Here is a 23,575-nt window from a genome sequence, read left to right as displayed (position 1 = left end):
CTGATTCTGTGTGAACCATCTTGAGACCAATGCATACCCTATTTCAGATCTGATTCCATATAAATCATCTTGAGACCAATGCATATCCTATTACATATCTGATTCCATATGAACCATCTTGAGACCAATGCATATCCTATTACATATCTGATTCTGTGTGAACCATCTTGAGACCAATGTGTTTCCTCTTATAGATCTAATTCTTTATGAATCATCTTGAGGCCAGTGCATATCCTATTACAGGTCTGATTCCATATAAATCATCTTGAGACCAGTGCATACTCTATCACATATCTGATTCTGTGTGAATCATCTTGAGACCAATGCATATCCTATTACATATCTGATTCCATGTAAATCATCTTGAGACCAATGCATGCCCTATTACAGATATGATTCTGTATGAATCGTCTAGAGATCAATGCATACCCTATTGCATATCTGATTCCATGTAAATCATCTTGAGATAAATGCATACCCTATTACATATCTGATTCCATGTAAATCATCTTGAGATAAGTGTTTACCCTATTACATATCTGATTCCATGTAAATCATCTTGAGATCAATGCATACTGTATTACAGGTCAGATTCTGTGTGAACCATCTTGAGACCAATGCATACCCTATTACAGATCTGATTCTGTATGAATCATCTAGAGATCAATGCATACCCTATTACATATCTGATTCCATGTAAATCATCTTGAGATAAGTGTTTACCCTATTACATATCTAATTCCATGTAAATCATCTTGAGATCAATGCATACTGTATTACAGGTCAGATTCTGTGTGAACCATCTTAAGACCAATGCATACCCTATTACAGATCTGATTCTGTATGAATCATCTAGAGATCAGTGCATACCCTATTACATATCTGATTCCATGTAAATCATCTTGAGATCAATACATACCCTATTACAGATCTGATTCCATGTAAATCATCTTGAGATCAATACATGCCCTATTACAGATCTGATTCTGTGTGAACCATCTTGAGACCAATGCATGCCCTATTTTATATCTGATTCCATGTAAATCATCTTGAGACCAATGCATACCCTATTACATATCTGATTCCATGTAAATCATCTTGAGACCAATGCATACCCTATTACATATCTGATTCCATGTAAATCATCTTGAGACCAATGCATACCCTATTACATATCTGATTCCATGTAAATCATCTTGAGACCAATGCATACCCTATTTCAGATCTGATTCCATGTAAATCATCATGAGATCAGTGTTTACCCTATTACATATCTGATTCCATGTAAACCATCTTGTGAGCCATGCATACCCTATTACAGGTCTGATTCTGTGTGAACCATCTTGAGACCAATGCATACCCTATTACAGATCTGATTCCATGTAAATCATCTTGAGACCAATGCGTATCATATTACAGATCTGATTCCATGTAAATCATCTTGAGATTAGTACATACCCTGTTACAGATCTCATTCTGTATGAACCATCTTGAGACCAACACATATCCTATTAAATATCTGATTCCATGTAAATCATCTTGGGACCAATGCATACCCTATTACAGGTCTGATTCTCTGTGAACCATCTTGAGACCAATGCATACCCTATTACAAATCTGATTCCATGTAAATCATCTTGAGATCAATGCATACCCAATTACATTTCTGATTCCATGTAAATCATCTTGAGATCAATGCATACCCTATTACAGATCTGATTCTGTGTGAATCATCTTGTGACCAATGCATACCCTATTATAGATCTGATTTCATGTAAACCATCTTGTGACCAATGCATACCCTATTACAGATCTGATTTCATGTGAATCATCTTGAGACCAGTGCATACCCTATTACAGATCTAATTCCATGTAAATCATCTTGAGACCAATGCATACCCTATTACAGATCTGATTCTGTGTGAACCATCTTGTGACCAATGCATACCCTATTACAGATCTGATTTCATGTCAACCATCTTGTGACCAATGCATACCCTATTACAGATCTGATTTCATGTAAATCATCTTGAGATCAATACATACCCTATTACATATCTGATTCCATGTAAATCATCTTGAGACCAATGCATACCCTATTACATATCTGATTCCATGTAAAGCATCTTGAGACCAATGCATACCCTATTACAGATCTGATTCCATGTAAATCATCTTGAGATCAATACATACCCTGTTACAGGTCTGATTATATGTGAATCATCTTGAGACCAATGCATACCCTATTACAGATCTAATTCCATGTAAATCATCTTGAGACCAATTCATACCCTATTACAGGTCTGATTATGTGTGAATCATCTTGAGACCAATGCATATCCTATTACAGGTCTGATTCTATGTAAATCATCTTGAGACCAATGCATACCTGGGCTATTATAGATCTGATTCCATGTAAACCATCTTGTGACCAATGCATATCCTATTACAGGTCTGATTCCATGCAAATCATCTTGAGACCAATGCATACCCAGGCTATTACAGATCTGATTCCATGTAAACCATCTTGAGACCAATGCATACCCTATTACAGATCTGATTCTGTGTGAACCATCTTGTGACCAATGCATACCCAATTACAGATCTGATTCTGTGTGAATCATCTTCAGGATCTAAAAGCTGTATTATCTAATCTCAGCATAATGGAATGTTTGTGGCAGACTTATTCTGGCACATGAAAGCTCACATGATCTCTACAAATGAAATATTTGTATAACAACCCACACATTAATACATTTGTGGGTTTTTTGGGGTTTATAAATATTGCATACATGTATTTAATACTTTATACAGTGAGGGTCTCATGAGATTTGCCTGTATATGGCTAAAAAAGAGATGTACCCTTAGAAAATGAATTATTATTAATATTATTATTATTATTATTATTATTATTATTAGCATTTGTTAAGATCTGCATTATTGTTACATCTGTGTGAATGTGGAGAGAAGAGAGTTCTTGAGGGATGATTTTATATATGTTTGAAAGGTTAGGTAAGGGAGGTCTAAAGGGATGATTTTATATATTTGTGAAATAGTAAGTAAAAGAAGGTTTCAGGGCTGAGGTTGGTGGGAAGATATCAAGGAGTATCAGGAGGACTACCAGTAGTCACCTTTCTGTGCATTTCCAGAAAATATATGCTTAATCATTGCCCAGGGTTATTTTACAGCCATTATATACTTAAGAAGGCCAAATCAGGGTAATAAGTTTGTGGCAGGAATATAGTCTAGTCATTTAGCTGCATCCTTCAAGCTGTTCCCACATGATCTGTCTTATGTGGGCGACACTGCATTGTTTAAACTGTTCTTAACTTACTGTAATTATTAATCATATATACTAATTCTCTACATTCATTAGCTGTATAATGTTATTTATTATAGGCTCAGTTTTGTGTCAGTTAATTTTACATTGTCAGAATCAGGCAGTAGTTTACAATACTGAATACCTTCATATTGCATGCACATGCACGATACATGTGCCTTAAGATAGTGTATTAGGAACTACTTTGTAAGCAGAACATGTATATTCATGTAGTATATGCTCTAGGTTTTGGTTGATTAAATTTGTTTGTGAATGAACTGAAGCAGTTGTTTCATCCATTTGAAAGTACATGTATAGAAGATTCCAGAAGATATAGAAGATAAAGTTAATGATTTGAACAAGTTCACTGAGTCAGAAATGAACTTTCAAAGAAGCAATTTGAATGAACATGATATTCACAATGTCAGCAATAAACATGAGAGATGCAGTAATCGAAAATTCCATTCTGATCATTGAAACAGTTTTTTAGGAGAATATTCGTTTCTTTTTGCAAATATAATGGTAAAGACAATGATGAGTGCTCTCTAGGGGCTAAAACAATACAGCATAGAAAAGCGTATTGAGGCCGAAGACTAATACTTATCTATCAGAAACAAAACATTTTACAAGTTTGTAAAAATACTAGATTTGAGAAAAAAGCAGGAAACTAAAAGCCTCAGAGCCAGTAATCCAAGATGACAAAAAAGTACTATTTCCACTGGGTAAATGGAGTGTCACACAACAACTGCTTTTCAATTTTCCCCATGTAACTATTTTCGTACAATGTTAGGCTAGCAGTAGATGACACACAGTGTAATAGCTGGGGTCCCTTCTACAGCGAGATGCGAGTGACAGGGCATAAGCATGTTTCCTTTAGCTGATAATAAGAATGTTAATAAATATACTTACATTTATTTATTAAAATAGAAACAAAATCCATGCGCATTCATTTACAATATGATTCTCAATTTTAATTTAAAGTAGACCAAAACAACATTTCTTTTTTTCAACTGATACAGAGCACGCAACTAAAAGGTTGCTGTGTGGAGCTATGTGCACCTAAAAACTATTATTGTGTATTGATGAATCTGTGGTTGTGAATTTATTTTTTAAATAAAGCATTAATTTGATTACATTGTTCCTTTTGATGTCTTTTATTATTAAGCTTTAGGTGCTTAAATATAATGATCATATAATAAAATGGTTACTGCATTTGTATGAGAAAACATGAATTAATTTTTCTGACAAAATACTGCACTTCACAAGGTCTTTCAGTATTTTCTGAAAAACTCATTCATATTTTCCCATACAAATTCAGTAACCTATAATTAGTACTTACCATGAAGCAGTGCTGTATATATTTCCATAGTGCACCAGTACTGTATGGACAATCAGCACACACCACATTCTGTCCATGGGCAGAATACAGCTGTAACTGTACATCCAGTTTTCCCTCATTTAATGATATATTCCAATTTTTATAACATCAAGAAGTCTTCATGTACCTCTGTTAATCCATTGTAGCTTAATGCAGTGTATAACAAAATCTTGTTAGCACAACTGTTCTTGCAGATTTTGATGGATTGCTATGAAGCTTGGTAAATATTAGGACAATTTATGGTCATACTTAAAGATGTACATGTAAAAAAAATCCCTCTGCTTCCACAGGTTTTGTTAGATTATTACCCTTTTGTCCACATTGTTTAATGGAGTGTATGACATGATCTCATTAGCACAACTAGTCCAGCAGGTTTTGATGGATGGCAATGGAATTGGTCATCATTTGTAGATGTGCATATGATTGGCACTGGGAAACAGCTAATTTAGCCTTAGCCTGCTTGGTTTTCTTGGGCAGAAGAACAGCCTGGATGTTGGCCCTGACACTACCCTAGATAATGGTCACTCCTGGTAGGAGCTTATTCAGTTTGTCATTGGCTACATTATTGGCCAACTCCAAGACTTCAGTGGCCATGTACTCTGGACTGGGAGCCTGAGGGACAGCATCATGAATATACTCCACATAATTTCCCTTTTGCAATGAATGGTGGATAAGTCGCAAAGGGAAATGAAGTCAAGCATGGGATGATAGCTTTTCACCTTTCCCTACGCTTTTCTGCCCATACCATGTCCAGACATTATGAATTTTTATTCTGTTGATCAACCCATCACATTTTTTGGGGACTTATTACCCTTTTTGTTTTGTAGCTCATTGCAGTGTATGACACAATTGCATTGTTGCAACTAGTTCTGCAGTTTTTCTTGTACCTTTTAGTTCTATTGGCCATAGACTAGAAGAACTTGTGGGATGGCCTATCATCCATTGCCCATCTTGCTGTGTCCATCAGTCAGCACAAGTTTAGCTCCTCATATATCCATTGTAGACACCTCAGTAGCCATCTTGAAAATATTGCTATCACTACTCCTCCTGAAAGGATAGTCGTATCAATATGGGGTTTCAGTAGAAGACTGATGTCTGATTGATCCTAAATCAAAATGGTGGCAATCTGACATCCAGATTGGCCACCATGGCAGTCATCTTGAAAATCTTCTTGTTGCTACTCCTCCTAAGTGGAAAGTCATATTGACATGGGGTTTGCATCAGAGACTAATTATGATGGTCTTGAATAGTGCTGATCTAACCTCAGATATTACTGCCATAATAAATATACTGAAAATCTTATGAACATAAAGTTTTCACCAAAAGTCTTCTAATGATATTTGTCATAAGTGAAAATGGTACAGATCTTGGATGCGCTATGACTACCACACTGGCTAATTTGAAAATCTTATCACTCAAGAATATCAAAGATGGTTTTGGCACTCAGCAGAAATGAAAAAGAAATGGTCATATCTTGGATTCCTGGACATGAGTTGGGGAGCAATAAAGCATCAGTCCTTTGAGGAACTCTTGTTTTAAGGTTTGCTATGAAACTTGGTACAAATTATGGTCATCATCCAAAGACACACACATTGACAAATCATTATGCTTCCATTATTGTTTTCAGACTTGCTGCTTTTTTTACTCACAGCAGCATGACAGAATATTATGAATGTAATAGCTTTTATTAAGTTTCCTTGGATCCATTTCCTCGTACTACTTTCCAAAGAACTGTGCAATCTTTTTACTCAATTCAATCATTAGACAGGTGTGGGATAGTGATGATGATGGTTGGGAGTATATTTATGTGAGCAAGTTGTTCCTCAAGTTATTATTGTTGTCATGTAAATACAAACATAATACCACATTTTAATTTTTTGTCTTAGATTTACTAGTGAAATTCTGTGCCAGATGTTAGTATTGTTAATGTTGTGATGGTGAAATTTGGTACCATATACACTCATTAATAAGATGAATCCAACTGCAAACAACATAGATCCTGATCTGCCATCGCATAATGCACCAACAGACCAGGGGACATGCTTTTTGTTTTACTGATTACTGCTAACTGCATAGACCCAGATCTGCTGACCCATTATGTGCTGGCAGATCTAGGTCTTAACAATTTGTGGCTGAACTGGACTTATAAATGAGTATATGTGGTAAAAGAGAACCACAAAATAGGATTAATGGTCTTTACAGTGAAAAAGTGGTGACTTAGAGTTAAGCTCATTCAGTAATGTATTATTGTAGAGGATGAGTTTCATCATTATGTGGGAAAGCCATGGGACCTAAGGGCCAATGAGGGAATGAGGAAAGCTGAGATCCCAGTGGGGCCTATACCTGATGCATTTGACTGGAGGGATCACAATGCTGTTACACCTGTCAAAAACCAGGTTCATTGATTATTTAATACTGGTACAAATTGACTTGTATATATTCTCATACCTGTCAAGAGTATGTATTGGCTGTCTTCTGTAGTGTTCATTCAGCTATAAGTATCTATGTTCTTATTATGTCAGGCATATTTAGCTGTTTATATCAAGGAAAAGTTAAGGATTTAAATGCCTCTCAATTGATCTATGTTGCTCTTCATTTTCTTCTAATTAAACCATTCAGGTATGTTTTTCCAAGATTACAAAATCATTCTTGCAGTTAGACTTAGATTCAGTTCATATATCTGACTTATGACTGGCTAGTGTCCATTAATTGACCAATCAGATGTAAAAATTTTGAGTTAAGTCTTAACTTGAGTAGTCCAAATGCTTTTAGTAATGTAGGTTTTGTCTCTTCCAATGGAAAAATAAATTTCTTCGCTAGAGGTAAAATATCAGTGGCACCATTGTAATAAATCTGTTACAACATGTCTGCAAGATTCATAGAAACTTAAATATCTTATAAATCAAAATTTCCTTTCTGAAATTCTCCAATGAATCACAAAAATAGTTTAATGCAGGCTGCATTGTGTATGAGGTTTATAGTAGATATTTTTCAAAAACTGATAATAGATCAATTAGGATGATAATGTTATGTGTAAATATTGTGTGAATGAGATGAAGCAGAGACACTTGCATGAGATTACTAAAAGTAGTCTTTCTGACAATTCCAGGGTTCTTGTGGCTCCTGTTGGGCCTTCAGCACTACAGGCAACATTGAGGGACAGTGGGCCATCAAAAAGAAAGAGCTAATTTCACTCTCGGAACAAGGTAATAATGTCTTTTTCTCCCACACTTAGTGTACATAGCTCATAAAATCATTGGTTAATGGTCTTTATTAGCCGCTCATATTAAATTTTATTAAGCAAAGAAACTGATACCCAATCAGCTAATATAATGCTGATACCAAGAATTCCAAAAACTGTTACGTATAACATCTGTCTTTTTAGTATCAACTTTTTTGTTTCTATACTCCTGCCAAAAGGTTGAGTGTATAAATGACCTATCTGATTCCTGTGTAACAACTTTAGTTGTACACAGTATGCCTTTACCAGTCTTTGCAAATGGCTTATACTTAGGTTTAGGGAGAAGCCAGTTGATTTTGGGGGTTAAAAGGTCCAAGGTTAAGGTAGCTATGACTGAAAAAAATATATTAGTTCAACATTTTAGTCCTGGGCCAACTTTTTTGGATGGGTTTCATATCAGTTAAGGAAGAAGCCTATCAGTTTGTGGGTCAAAAGGGTGAAGGTCAAGATAACTGGCTTAAAAATTGTTTCTGTACAAAGATTTCCACTCTTGACCATATACATATTGTACATCTCATGTGGAACTGTGAATTCAGACTTTATTAAAGTAGACTTCCATGCACCTTTGCACATTTTTGGTGACTTCACCAGTTCTGGTATCTATAACATTTTAGCTCACCAACAAGTGGGGTTCCACAGATTCTCACAAAGTGAATAAATATTGGATTATATTGAGATATAAATTTCACTTACCACAATTGTGGCACTCTACAGCATATAAGCTCATCTAGACATGGGTTTCTTACAAAATCCCACAGAGCAGACAAATGACTGATTACATTAAGATGTGTATCACATAGGCCACAATGGACTCCCACACCTCCTCCCTTGTATTGTGTCTTCAGTCCTTCTACAGTACATGTCGATTGAATCTTTCCATCAAAAATTGTGTGCTTGGAATATTATATAATTCTACCCTATAATGTTTATTTTTCTAGGTGCATTGCTTTTCTTTTCTATGACTCCTAGTCACTAGTTTAAGCTAAATATTCTCTCCTCCAGTTAGTATGGATAGTTCTGACCTGAAATTCAAACTGGGCAGATCAACTAATCAAAAATAGGCACTGAACTCAATGCATAGTTATGCATTGCTATCCACCATATTTGCTCACAAACATAAGACCACGCTTGATTACTTTCTTGGGGCCCCGAGTGGCTGAGTGGTCTAAAGCGCTCTCCTTTATTTATCACTGCCATCTCACCTCTGTCTGCATGGGTTTGAGTCTCGGATTCGACCAATTTGGGTATGTGAGAAAGCTTGCCAGTAGCTTCTCATGGGTCGGTGGTTCTTTCCGGGATTTTCCCGGGTTCTTCCTCCACCAATTATACTGGCCGCCATGTATAGCCTATCGTGTGCTGAAAAATGGCATTAAACCCTACAACAAGAACAACAACAACAATGATTACTTTCTTATTACATTGCAGAGGAATTTGTAAGATTACACAGAAAATCACTGATTTATCCCAAAAATGGTTCACCATTGTGCTTGGGCCACATGCAATGCAGATTGTAATTATTATGAACAGATTCAAGAGAGATTTTTAACCAAATATCCCTAATGAAACACCAGTATGGGAAATTGTATGCATTGGAAGTGAAACTATTCAGCACAATGTTACGCTAATTGTATGCTTATGTTAAAATTCTGTATCATATATAAGTCATAATATTACATGCAATAAAGAAGATATGTATATATGTGTTGTTCATTTTTGTCTTTTTATTACCTTGGTTTGGCTTTCTAAAATTGAATTGCAAATATTGGAATCCTGCATCATTCTTAATTATTGCTAATTTTGTTAAAATTTTCAAACTTATTTCATTGTGCCATTATTACAGGGATCAAATATAATTTAACTTGACTGGTTTTTCAATGATACCCTTGTGAAATGTTTTATCCATCCAGCTGAGGATACATGTTAATGTGGCATAAAGAATTTGAAACATTCCCATCATTTGCTCAGGCACCTTTGTATAAATTTTTTATTTATTTATGGTAACTAAAGTATTTGTTTTCCCACATAATGAAATTATTAATTGTGTGTAAAAAGTACTTGCTTTATTCTTATATGACAATTATACATGTACAATCAAAATATAATGGGTGCAAAAAGATAAGGAAATCCTTATTTTAACACTTTAAAAAAATACGGAAGCCATTCTAGAAAATCTGATAATTAATAAGTTTGCATAGCTTTGCAAGAACACAAAGATTTTTTTATTTAGTCATTTTGTAGCAGAATGTCTTGAGGTTTGTCAGGATGTTAGTTCTTTCTCATATTTCGCCAACAATATGCTGCGATTTTGACATGATTTTCATAATGAAAAATACTAATTTCATCAACATTGAAAATATCTTCTAATGAACCTTTTCTGATGCTGCTGGATCTACCATGGAAAACAGTACATGTGGCATTGTGTTTAAATGATATACACCATGGGATGCAGTACATGGGGCAATGTGTTTAAATGATATACACCATGGGGAGCAGTGCATAGGGCATTGTGTTTAAATGATATACACCATGGGGAGCAGTGCATGGGGCATTGTGTTTAGATGATATGCACCATGGGGAGCAGTACATGGGGCAATGTGTTTAAATGATATACACCATGGGGAGCAGTACATGGGGCAATGTGTTTAAATGATATACACCATGGGGAGCAGTGCATGGGACATTGCGTCTAGATGATATACAGCATGGGTAGCAGTGCATGGGACATTGTGTTTAGATGATATGCACCATGGGGAGCAGTGCATGGGGCAATGTGTTTAAATGATATACACCATGGGGAGCAGTACATGGGGCAATGTGTTTAAATGATATACACCATGGGGAGCAGTACATGGGGCAATGTGTTTAAATGATATACACCATGGGGAGCAGTACATGGGGCAATGTGTTTAAATGATATGCACCATGGGGAGCAGTGCATGGGACATTGTGTTTAGATGATATACACCATGGGTAGTAGTGCATGGGGCATTGTGTTTGGATGATATTCACCATGGGGAGCAGTGCGTGGGGTAATGTGTTTAAATGATATTCACCATGGGGAGCAGTACATGGGGCAATGTGTTTAGATGATATACACCATGGGGAGCAGTGCATGGGACAATGTGTTTAGATGATATACACCATGGGGAGCAGTACATGGGGCAATGTGTTTAAATGATATACACCATGGGGAGCAGTACATGGGGCAATGTGTTTAAATGATATACACCATGGGGAGCAGTACATGGGGCAATGTGTTTAAATGATATACACCATGGGGAGCAGTGCATGGGACATTGTGTTTAGATGATATACACCATGGGTAGTAGTGCGTGGGGCATTGTGTTTGGATGATATTCACCATGGGGAGCAGTGCGTGGGGTAATGTGTTTAAATGATATACACCATGGGGAGCAGTACATGGGGCAATGTGTTTAGATGATATACACCATGGGGAGCAGTGCATGGGACAATGTGTTTAGATGATATACACCATGGGTAGCAGTGCATGGGGCATTGTGTTTAGATGATATACACCATGGGTAGCAGTGCATGGGACATTGTGTTTAGATGATATACACCATGGGGAGCAGTGCATGGGACAATGTGTTTAAATGATATTCACCATGGGGAGCAGTACATGGGGCAATGTGTTTAAATGATATACACCATGGGGAGCAGTGCATGGGGCATTGTGTTTAGATGATATACACCATGGGTAGCAGTGCATGGGGCATTGCGTTTAGATGATATGCACCATGGGGAGCAGTGCATGGGGCATTGTGTTTAGATGATATGCACCCTGGGGAGCAGTGCATGGGGCAATGTGTTTAGATGATATGCACCATGGGGAGCAGTGCATGGGGCATTGTGTTTAGATGATATACACCATGGGGAGCAGTACATGGGACAATGTGTTTAAATGATATACACCATGGGGAGCAGTGCATGGGGCATTGTGTTTAAATGATATACACCATGGGGAGCAGTGCATGGGGCATTGCGTTTAGATAATATGCACCATGGGGAGCAGTGCATGGCACATTGTGTTTAGATGATATGCACCATGGGGAGCAGTGCATGGGGCATTGTGTTTAATGATATACACCATGGGGAGCAGTGCATGGGGCATTGTGTTTAGATGATATACACCATGGGATGCAGTATGTGGGGCAATGTGTTTAAATGATATACACCATGGGGAGCAGTGCATGCGGCATTGTGTTTAGATGATATGCACCATGGGGAGCAGTGCATGGGGCATTGTGTTTAGATGATATAGACCATGGGGAGCAGTGCATGGGGCATTGTGTTTAGATGATATAGACCATGGGTAGCAGTGCATGGGACATTGAGTTTAGATGATATGCACCATGGGGAGCAGTGCATGGGGCAATGTGTTTAGATGATATACACCATGGGGAGCAGTGCATGGGGCATTGTGTTTAGATGATATAGACCATGGGGAGCAGTGCATGGGACATTGTGTTTAGATGATATACACCATGGGTAGCAGTGCATGGGACATTGTGTTTAGATGATATACACCATGGGGAGCAGTGCATGGGACAATGTGTTTAAATGATATTCACCATGGGGAGCAGTACATGGGGCAATGTGTTTAAATGATATACACCATGGGGAGCAGTGCATGGGGCATTGTGTTTAGATGATATACACCATGGGGAGCAGTGCATGGGGCATTGCGTTTAGATGATATGCACCATGGGGAGCAGTGCATGGGGCATTGTGTTTAGATGATATGCACCATGGGGAGCAGTGCATGGGGCAATGTGTTTAGATGATATGCACCATGGGGAGCAGTGCATGGGGCATTGTGTTTAGATGATATAGACCATGGGGAGCAATGCATGGGACATTGTGTTTGGATGATATACACCATGGGTAACAGTGCATGGGACATTGTGTTTAGATGATATACACCATGGGTAGCAGTGCATGGGACATTGTGTTTAGATGATATACACCATGGGGAGCAGTGCATGGGACAATGTGTTTAAATGATATTCACCATGGGGAGCAGTACATGGGGCAATGTGTTTAAATGATATACACCATGGGGAGCAGTGCATGGGGCATTGTGTTTAGATGATATACACCATGGGTAGCAGTGCATGGGGCATTGCGTTTAGATGATATGCACCATGGGGAGCAGTGCATGGGGCATTGTGTTTAGATGATATGCACCCTGGGGAGCAGTGCATGGGGCAATGTGTTTAGATGATATGCACCATGGGGAGCAGTGCATGGGGCATTGTGTTTAGATGATATACACCATGGGGAGCAGTACATGGGACAATGTGTTTAAATGATATACACCATGGGGAGCAGTGCATGGGGCATTGTGTTTAAATGATATACACCATGGGGAGCAGTGCATGGGACATTGCGTTTAGATAATATGCACCATGGGGAGCAGTGCATGGCACATTGTGTTTAGATGATATGCACCATGGGGAGCAGTGCATGGGGCATTGTGTTTAATGATATACACCATGGGGAGCAGTGCATGGGGCATTGTGTTTAGATGATATACACCATGGGATGCAGTATGTGGGGCAATGTGTTTAAATGATATACACCATGGGGAGCAGTGCATGCGGCATTGTGTTTAGATGATATGCACCATGGGGAGCAGTGCATGGGGCATTGTGTTTAGATGATATAGACCATGGGGAGCAGTGCATGGGGCATTGTGTTTAGATGATATAGACCATGGGTAGCAGTGCATGGGACATTGAGTTTAGATGATATGCACCATGGGGAGCAGTGCATGGGGCAATGTGTTTAGATGATATACACCATGGGGAGCAGTGCATGGGGCATTGTGTTTAGATGATATAGACCATGGGGAGCAGTGCATGGGACATTGTGTTTAGATGATATACACCATGGGTAGCAGTGCATGGGACATTGTGTTTAGATGATATACACCATGGGGAGCAGTGCATGGGACAATGTGTTTAAATGATATTCACCATGGGGAGCAGTACATGGGGCAATGTGTTTAAATGATATACACCATGGGGAGCAGTGCATGGGGCATTGTGTTTAGATGATATACACCATGGGGAGCAGTGCATGGGGCATTGCGTTTAGATGATATGCACCATGGGGAGCAGTGCATGGGGCATTGTGTTTAGATGATATGCACCATGGGGAGCAGTGCATGGGGCAATGTGTTTAGATGATATGCACCATGGGGAGCAGTGCATGGGGCATTGTGTTTAGATGATATAGACCATGGGGAGCAATGCATGGGACATTGTGTTTGGATGATATACACCATGGGTAACAGTGCATGGGACATTGTGTTTAGATGATATACACCATGCGGAGCAGTGCATGGGACAGTGTGTTTAGATGATATACACCATGGGGAGCAGTGCATGGGGCATTGTGTTTAGATGATATACACCATGGGTAGCAGTGCATGGGGCATTGCGTTTAGATGATATGCACCATGGGGAGCAGTGCATGGGGCATTGTGTTTAGATGATATGCACCCTGGGGAGCAGTGCATGGGGCAATGTGTTTAGATGATATGCACCATGGGGAGCAGTGCATGGGGCATTGTGTTTAGATGATATACACCATGGGGAGCAGTACATGGGACAATGTGTTTAAATGATATACACCATGGGGAGCAGTGCATGGGGCATTGTGTTTAAATGATATACACCATGGGGAGCAGTGCATGGGGCATTGCGTTTAGATAATATGCACCATGGGGAGCAGTGCATGGCACATTGTGTTTAGATGATATGCACCATGGGGAGCAGTGCATGGGGCATTGTGTTTAATGATATACACCATGGGGAGCAGTGCATGGGGCATTGTGTTTAGATGATATACACCATGGGATGCAGTATGTGGGGCAATGTGTTTAAATGATATACACCATGGGGAGCAGTGCATGCGGCATTGTGTTTAGATGATATGCACCATGGGGAGCAGTGCATGGGGCATTGTGTTTAGATGATATAGACCATGGGGAGCAGTGCATGGGGCATTGTGTTTAGATGATATAGACCATGGGTAGCAGTGCATGGGACATTGAGTTTAGATGATATGCACCATGGGGAGCAGTGCATGGGGCAATGTGTTTAGATGATATACACCATGGGGAGCAGTGCATGGGGCATTGTGTTTAGATGATATAGACCATGGGGAGCAGTGCATGGGACATTGTGTTTAGATGATATACACCATGGGTAGCAGTGCATGGGACATTGTGTTTAGATGATATACACCATGGGGAGCAGTGCATGGGACAATGTGTTTAAATGATATTCACCATGGGGAGCAGTACATGGGGCAATGTGTTTAAATGATATACACCATGGGGAGCAGTGCATGGGGCATTGTGTTTAGATGATATACACCATGGGGAGCAGTGCATGGGGCATTGCGTTTAGATGATATGCACCATGGGGAGCAGTGCATGGGGCATTGTGTTTAGATGATATGCACCATGGGGAGCAGTGCATGGGGCAATGTGTTTAGATGATATGCACCATGGGGAGCAGTGCATGGGGCATTGTGTTTAGATGATATAGACCATGGGGAGCAATGCATGGGACATTGTGTTTGGATGATATACACCATGGGTAACAGTGCATGGGACATTGTGTTTAGATGATATACACCATGCGGAGCAGTGCATGGGACAATGTGTTTAGATGATATACACCGTGGGGAGCAGTGCATGGGGCAATGTGTTTAGATGATATGCACCATGGGGAGCAGTGCATAGGGCATTGTGTTTAGATGATATACACCATTGGGAGCAGTGCATGGGACATTGTGTTTAGATAATATACACTATGGGTAGCAGTACATGGGACATTGCATTTAGATGATATACACCATGAGTAGCAGTGCATGGGACATTGCATTTAGATGATATGCACCATGGGGAGCAGTGCATGCGGCATTGTGTTTAGATGATATAGACCATGGGGAGGAGTGCATGGGACATTGTGTTTAGATGATATACACCATGGGGAGCAATGCATGGGACAATGTGTTTAGATGATATACACCATGGGGAGCAGTGCATGGGGCAATGTGTTTAGATGATATGCACCATGGGGAGCAGTGCATGGGGCATTGTGTTTAGATGATATACACCATGGGGAGCAGTGCATGGGACATTGTGTTTAGATAATATACACCATGAGTAGCAGTGCATGGGACATTGCGTTTAGATGATATGCACCATGGGGAGCAGTGCATGGGACATTGTGTTTAAATGATATAGACCATGGGGAGCAGTACATGGGGCAATGTGTTTAAAGGATATACACCATGGGGAGCAGTACATGGGGCAATGTGTTTAAATGATATACACCAAGGGGAGCAGTACATGGGGCAATGTGTTTAAATGATATGCACCATGGGGAGCAGTGCATGGGGCATTGTGTTTAGATGATATACATGATGGGGAGCAGTGCATGGGGCATTGCGTTTAGATAATATGCACCATGGGGAGCAGTGCATGGGGCATTGTGTTTAGATGATATGCACCATGGGTGGCAGTGCATGGGGCAATGTGTTTAAAGGATATACACCATGGGGAGCAGTACATGGGGCAATGTGTTTAAATGATATACACCAAGGGGAGCAGTACATGGGGCAATGTGTTTAAATGATATACACCATGGGGAGCAGTGCATGGGGCATTGCGTTTAGATAATATGCACCATGGGGAGCAGTGCATGGGGCATTGTGTTTAGATGATATGCACCATGGGTGGCAGTGCATGGGACATTGCATTTAGATGATATGCACCATGGGGAGCAGTGCATGGGACATTGTGTTTAGATAGTATATACCATGGGTAGCAGTGCATGGGACATTGTGTTTAGATGATATACACCATGGGTAGCAGTGCATGGGACATTGTATTTAGATAATATACACCATGGGGAGCAGTGCACGGGGCATTGCATTTAGATGATATACACCATGGGGAGCAGTGGATGGGGCAGTGTGTTTAGATGATATACACCATGGGGAGCAGTGGACGGGGCAATGTGTTTAAATGATATACACCATGGGGAGCAGTGCATGGGGCATTGTGTTTAGATGATATTAACCTTGGGGAGCAGTACATGGGGCAATGTGTTTAAATGATATTCACCATGGGGAGCAGTACATGGGACATTGTGTTTAGATGATATTCACCATGGGTATCAGTGCATGGGACATTGTGTTTAGATGATATACACCATGGGTAGCAGTGCATGGGACATTGTGTTCAAATGATATTAACCATGGGGAGCAGTGCATGCTAAGGTTTACTTGGACCTTTTACAACACATTGCTATGGTTTACTTGGACATTTTACAACACATTGCTAAGTTTACTTAGACCTATTACAACACATTGCTGAGGTTTACTTGGACCTATTACACATTGCTAAGGTTTACTTGGACCTTTTACAACACATTACTAAGGTTTGCTGGGACCTTTCACAACACATTGCTATGGTTTACTTGGACATTTTACAACACATTGCTAAGTTTACTTGGAACTATTACAACACATTGCTGAGGTTTACTCAGACCTATTACAACACAATGCTAAGGTTTACTTGAACCTTTTACAACACATTGCTAAGGTTTACTTGGACCTTTTACAACACATTACTAAGGATTACTGGGACCTTTCACAACACATTGCTATGGTTTACTTGGATATTTTACAACACATTGCTAAGTTTACTTCAACTCATTGCTGCAGTTTACTTGGACCTTTTACAACACATTGCTATGGTTTACTTGGACCTTTTACAATACATTGCTAAGGTTTACTTGGACCTGTTACAACACATTGCTAAGGTTTACTTGGACCTTTTACAACACATTGCTAAGGTTTACTGGGATCTTTTACAACACATTGCTAAGGTTTACTTGGACCTTTTACAACACATTGCTAAGGTTTACTGGGATCTTTTACAACACATTGCTAAGGTTTACTTGGACCTTTTACAACACATTGCTAAGGTTTACTTGGACCTTTTACAACATGTTGCTAAGGTTTACTTGGAACTATTACAACACATTGCTGTTGTCTGTGCAATCCTAGAGGGTACTTCAGGCTTTAATCCTTCATCTGTTACAGTTGTCCCCAACTACTTGAAGTTGTGGACTGTTTCTACCTTCGTACCTTGGACCCTGATGTCAGTGCTGATGCCCTTGGTGTTGTTGGTCATCATTTTGGTCTTCTCTGCACTGATTTCCATGCTGTAGGCTGCAGAGGTTTTGTCAAGGCTCTCTAGTAAGCTAGCTAATTCTTGCTCATTTCCTGCTAGTCCATCAATGTCGTTGGCAAAACGTAAGTTGGTGACTGTTCTCCCTCTGATGCTGACTGTCCCTTTATGCTTTTCAAGTGCTTCAGCCATGATTCTTTCAAGAAAGATGCTGAATAGTGTGGGAGAGAGCAGACAGCCTTGTCTGACTCTTGACTCATTCTGAACCAGTCCTTTTGCTGCCATTGAAGTATACTGCACTGGTGTCCTAGTCACAGAGGTGCTTTATTGCTGTGATGAGGTTGGCATTGATGTTTTACAGTCCCATGGTTGCCCACAAGGTTGCATGCCCTACCCTGTCAAATGCCCTCTTGAAATCCACGAAGACGTGGTACAGATCGTGCTGGTGTTGGAGGTACTTCTCACACAATATCCTGAAGCTGAAGATCTGCTCTGTTGTGCTGTGCCCTGCTTTGAACCCCATGTGCTCCTCAGCAATAATCTTTTTAGCCTGTGGCTTTTATTTGTTCAGCACTATCCCCAACATGACTTTGCGTGGATGGCTTATAAGATTTACACTGGTTTTGACACTGTTGCAAATTGCCTTTGTTGGATAGGGTGATCATCAGTGATTGGGTCCATGGCCATAGCCATACTCCTGTTTGCCAGATCTTGTTACAAGAAAATTACAAGATGCATACATCATATTAAAGAATCAAAATTTGGGATTGTTCAGTTGCAGTTTTCATGCAAAAATAGTGTCAGAATTGCTCCATTTTTAGCTTCCCCCTAGACTGCCTCCCAGGGCTTTGAATAAGTTAATATAATCAGTAAGTTGAATGACTTATGAGCAAGAAATAAACATATTTCTTAGATGATCTTGCATTTGTTTTGCTGAGACACTTACCAGTCACCAGACTTTATGCATAAGTTTATATTATCAAGTTTTTGGTTTAGTACGGTTATGAGCAAGACCCATTCATGTTTGTAATGTGATCATACACTTCAGACAAGTCTATTTTTGGTCCAATTTAAATCAGACTTGCCAAATATACTTATTTTCAGCAGGATGTTAGATGAGTGTTTTTGAGTGAGATCTTTGGATTTTAATGAGGTAGTTAATTGGTAAACTTGTTACCACTCTGGAGGCACTCAGGTTTTACTCCAGCTTGGTTAATAAACTTTTATCATGATTGTCTTAGGTTCTTTAATTGGCTGAGCTTTTTACCTCACAATAGACATTATTTCTCATCCAATCTCAGTAAAACTTGATACATTTATATTATCAAGATTTTGATGAGTTCATTTATGAGCAAGAGTCTGTACAACTTAATTATGCCATGTAACTTCTTGTAGAATTTTTATCAGGATATAGTAAAATAGGTAAAATCTACAGGATATAAAGTTTGGGAGATACTTTGCATATTGTTCTTTTGTTACAATACTACATAAACCTGCTTAATGAGAAATGGTTAACTGTTAACTTATGTAAACCAGGTAAGTGTTATAGTTCAGTTTTGGTCTCTTGGTGAAAATTGAACATTGGACATTTTGAGAATTTTGTTGTTTGAAGGAATCAAACACATTCCTTGCTTTGCTTAATTAATACACTTTTTTTAAAGAGGTTATTTCAGTACTGTTAGGGAAAAAAATGAATAATGCCATTTCTCATGAAACTGAAACATATAGACAATACAAATGAACAAGACCACATGATGATCTGTACAGGTGAATCATAAGTTCAATAAATACACATATTGACAAGAATGTGATGCATGTGTAATTTATATAAATTTAATTTGCATTTGATGTGGTTTATGGACTGCTACAACAGTGTGCACTGCATTTAAGTTTGACATGTGCATGCACAATCTTGAAATCTGATAGCAGTGCATTCTAAGTACACCATTCTACACCATAGTAAAATAAAAATACACATCCCATTGTTGTCTTCATTTTATGTCCCAAAGATGATGTAAATTTTCTGCTTAAACATTAATACTCATAACATTGTTACCATTGAAACTGCAGGTAGAAAATACTTCAGCATATGCTTTCTAGGTTAGACAACAACAACAATAATAACAACAGCAACAACAATAATAACAGCAATAATAATAATAATAATAATGATAATAATGACTTTATTTAAAGTAGAAGCTCATTTTGTCAACTGACCAATCTTTCATGAGGCCTTCTACATATATATATATATATATATATATATATATATATATATATATATATATATATATATATATATATATATATATATATATAGTGCAGTATATAAGGTGGCGCTCTACAGTTTGGTATTTTGCATAGGGTTCAAATTTTAAAGAAATAGAATTTCCCCAGGTTTCCTCACTGGCTATACTTGCTATTTAAAAAAGACCTTGTATATCTTAGGTATTGTTCAAAGAACTTTTAATTCCATTTATTTTGGTGTATGATTGATGGGTGTAATTTGTGTTATAGAGTATACAGCTTGCCCTTACTCCAGATGTGCACCTTTCAAAAAGCTGCTAGCTCCGCTTGGTCATTTTCACTTCCTGGACTTCAGAGGTTATATGTATATAAAAAAAAGATCAATAACTTTGTTTATATTTTATATATTTGGTAATTCATCCATTGCACTTCATAAGCTGGTATTGTCATGTTTGGCAAAATTCATTTTCCCAATTTTAATAGGTTTTAAAGATAGTGTACTTTAGATTAATTCAGGCAGATTTATTTAGCACAAAGGAGCAGTCATATTAGTTAGCTGTGTGCTTAGATCATTTACAATTTCCACAAGTACAATATCCAAAGAAATGTCAGCCACATTACATCAATGCAGCATACAGGTATGCCAACATTCTCTCCATTGTGCATGTTTCAAATGCAAACAACTTCACCTTAACATACATCACTCTCTCAAAAGTACATACTAACTGGTGAGTGCCTCCTAAAGCACAATTTTGACAAGATGAGGTGACTTTAGAAAATCAGCTTGTAACCAGTCAATCTTAGGTTGTTCATGTGACTTTTATCAGATTTTACTCACTGATGATATCACTGACCTCAGTGTTCTCACCATCAGGTGATGGTTTCTCATTTCCTAATTTATTTGAATTTGACTGATAGTGTGTAGTGACTAAGAGGACTCAAAGTTTTCCATGAAAAAGTAATTTCATCTGTCATGTTCACTAGCCAATACAGGACGCTTATAGACAAAAACCAATGTGATATACTGCTATATAAAGGTTCCTGATGCATCTATTTGGACAACCATACCTAAAGCCATTGTGCTGAGTCAAACATTTGACATTCATCAGATATCACATAAATAAAACTGTATACTTTTTCCACTGCTTACATTCCAGTTTTCATCTATAGTTTTATTCATGCTTATTGTTGATTTACAGTCATCTTAACAATTTTTGCATTTACTTTTCACTGGGATGTAATTTTCTCAACTTTGTTAACTTTCATGATTGATTATTTCAAATTGCTGATTCATCACCTTTTTATCTCAAGTCATGGTTCTATATCCTGGCCCTGCCTTGTCCTGTAAGTGGTGAAGAGATATTTATCTGGAACCAAATAATAGCAGCAGTCATTTTTGACTGGACAAAACAGATTTGTCATTTCCTAAGCTCAGGGTCGTTTCAGACATACATCATGACAGTGCTTCAGCTGACAAATTTAAAGTAGTACTATATTCATTGTTATATGTGTGCATGAGCAGCACTCAGATACCAAAGGTCCATTACAACACTGACAATATAACATTATCCCCAAAAGATGCCAATATTGGACTTGTCCCTTGTTGTGACACAAGTTTCTAACATCCATACTAGACTTTGTTCACAATTGACATTGGTTATCTATTAATCTAGCTAGTGTTACATTCTAGGTTATTCAGGAGAAGGTGTTTTCATAACATAGATATGCCACTTTAGTTTGAAGTACTTTGATATCTTGCATATTTCTAGTATCAAAACACTCAGTTAAATCAACAATATACTTAAATTTTGTTTACTCGGGCAGTAATCATTGGTATGTTCATATTTCCCAATCTTTTAGAAACTATTTGGTTTGCCTACTATCCAAGGTGGTCAGTATATTTTTGTTAAAGCTTTTTGATTTGCCTACCATCCAATCAGGAGGTGGTCAGTATATTTATGGTAAACACTTTGATTTGCATACCTTTCAGTTAGGAAGTGTGTGGTTGTTAGTTGTACTGGTAATAGACCAGGACAGCTTAATGGATGGCCTGTTGTCCATCATCCATCTGTTTATTAGCACAAGTTTAAGGTTTAGTTCATCCTCTATGAAAATGGTGCTGCTTATCCAATATGGTTGCCAAAGTCGCCCTCTTGACAGTCTTCTTGTTACTACTCCTCCTTAATCGATGGTCATATCAATATGAAGTTTTGACTACAAGACGTTTTACGATGTCCTAAATGAAAATGGTGTTTGTTTGATGTCCAGTGGCCATCTCGTTATTGGTACTCCTCCTGAGTGGATGGTCACTTGAATATCGGGGTTTCAATGTTTCATTAAGATATTTCTCATGATGTTTAGTTGAACAAGTTAATGAAAATAGTGCTGATCTGATATATAGTATGGCTGCCATGGCAACCATCTTGAAAATCTTGTTACCGCTAAACCTTCTGGACAACATGGGGTTTACACCAGGAGCCTTCTTACGATGTTTTTTGTTGGTCTGAAATAAAACTGGTTCCACATGGACATTCAGTATTTTTATTGCAACTCTTTCTGAATGGATTGTGATTTTGACCTTGGGTTTTCACCAGAAGACTTCTTATGGTGACAAATTTGGTCCAAAATAAAAGTGGTTCCGCATAGGAATCCAGCATGTTGCTGCAATGACCAACTTGAAAATCTTGCTATTGTTACACATCCTGAGTAGATAGTGTTGCACCTAGGATCTGTTCTCCAAATTTGGGGGATACCCATGTTAATGGGACTGTGTAAAATAGTAGATAGTAATTAATGCACATGTGGTGCAACAGCTATGACTGTTTTGTCAACTTACTTTGCACTTTGCTGTCATCTTTTCCACAGATATTTACATTATTATAAATAAACATTTTATAATTTTTTCAAAACTGATGTAACCATTAACATGTTTGAATATCAAGTTAATCTGGAAAGTGCTGCACTTTGGAACTTTCCATTCCAGATCTTGTCATCATTTAACTTTAATGTTCACTAATTATCAAACTTACATTTATTGTAATATTTCCTTTTCTGAAATATTTTTCTTTTCCAATTAGGAATTCATGGATTATTTGGCAAGTTGTGTGTTTGCATAAATATAGGCTCTTTTGTCATTATAATTCAGCCTCCAAA

At 38.3% G+C, this 23,575-nt stretch overlaps 1 protein-coding gene across 1 annotated transcript in view; it reads left to right on the top strand.

Annotated features, from left to right (window-relative positions):
* The window catches only part of LOC149804813 (cathepsin L-like), an 85,571-nt gene that overhangs the window by 28,871 nt on the left and 33,125 nt on the right, over positions 1-23,575 (top strand). The window contains exons 6-7 of the mRNA XM_089944867.1: positions 6,951-7,093; positions 7,807-7,903. Coding sequence (XP_089800993.1) covers positions 6,951-7,093; positions 7,807-7,903 — 240 coding nt within the window. The remainder of the gene's footprint in view (positions 1-6,950; positions 7,094-7,806; positions 7,904-23,575) is intronic.

Source organism: Sinohyriopsis cumingii, chromosome 2 (genome assembly GCF_028554795.1).
Source record: "Sinohyriopsis cumingii isolate HCF-2022 chromosome 2, ASM2855479v2, whole genome shotgun sequence".
Classification (NCBI taxonomy): Eukaryota; Metazoa; Mollusca; class Bivalvia; order Unionida; family Unionidae; genus Sinohyriopsis; species Sinohyriopsis cumingii.
Note: the sequence above shows the minus strand (reverse complement) of the source record. Positions and strands in the feature narration are given on the sequence as shown.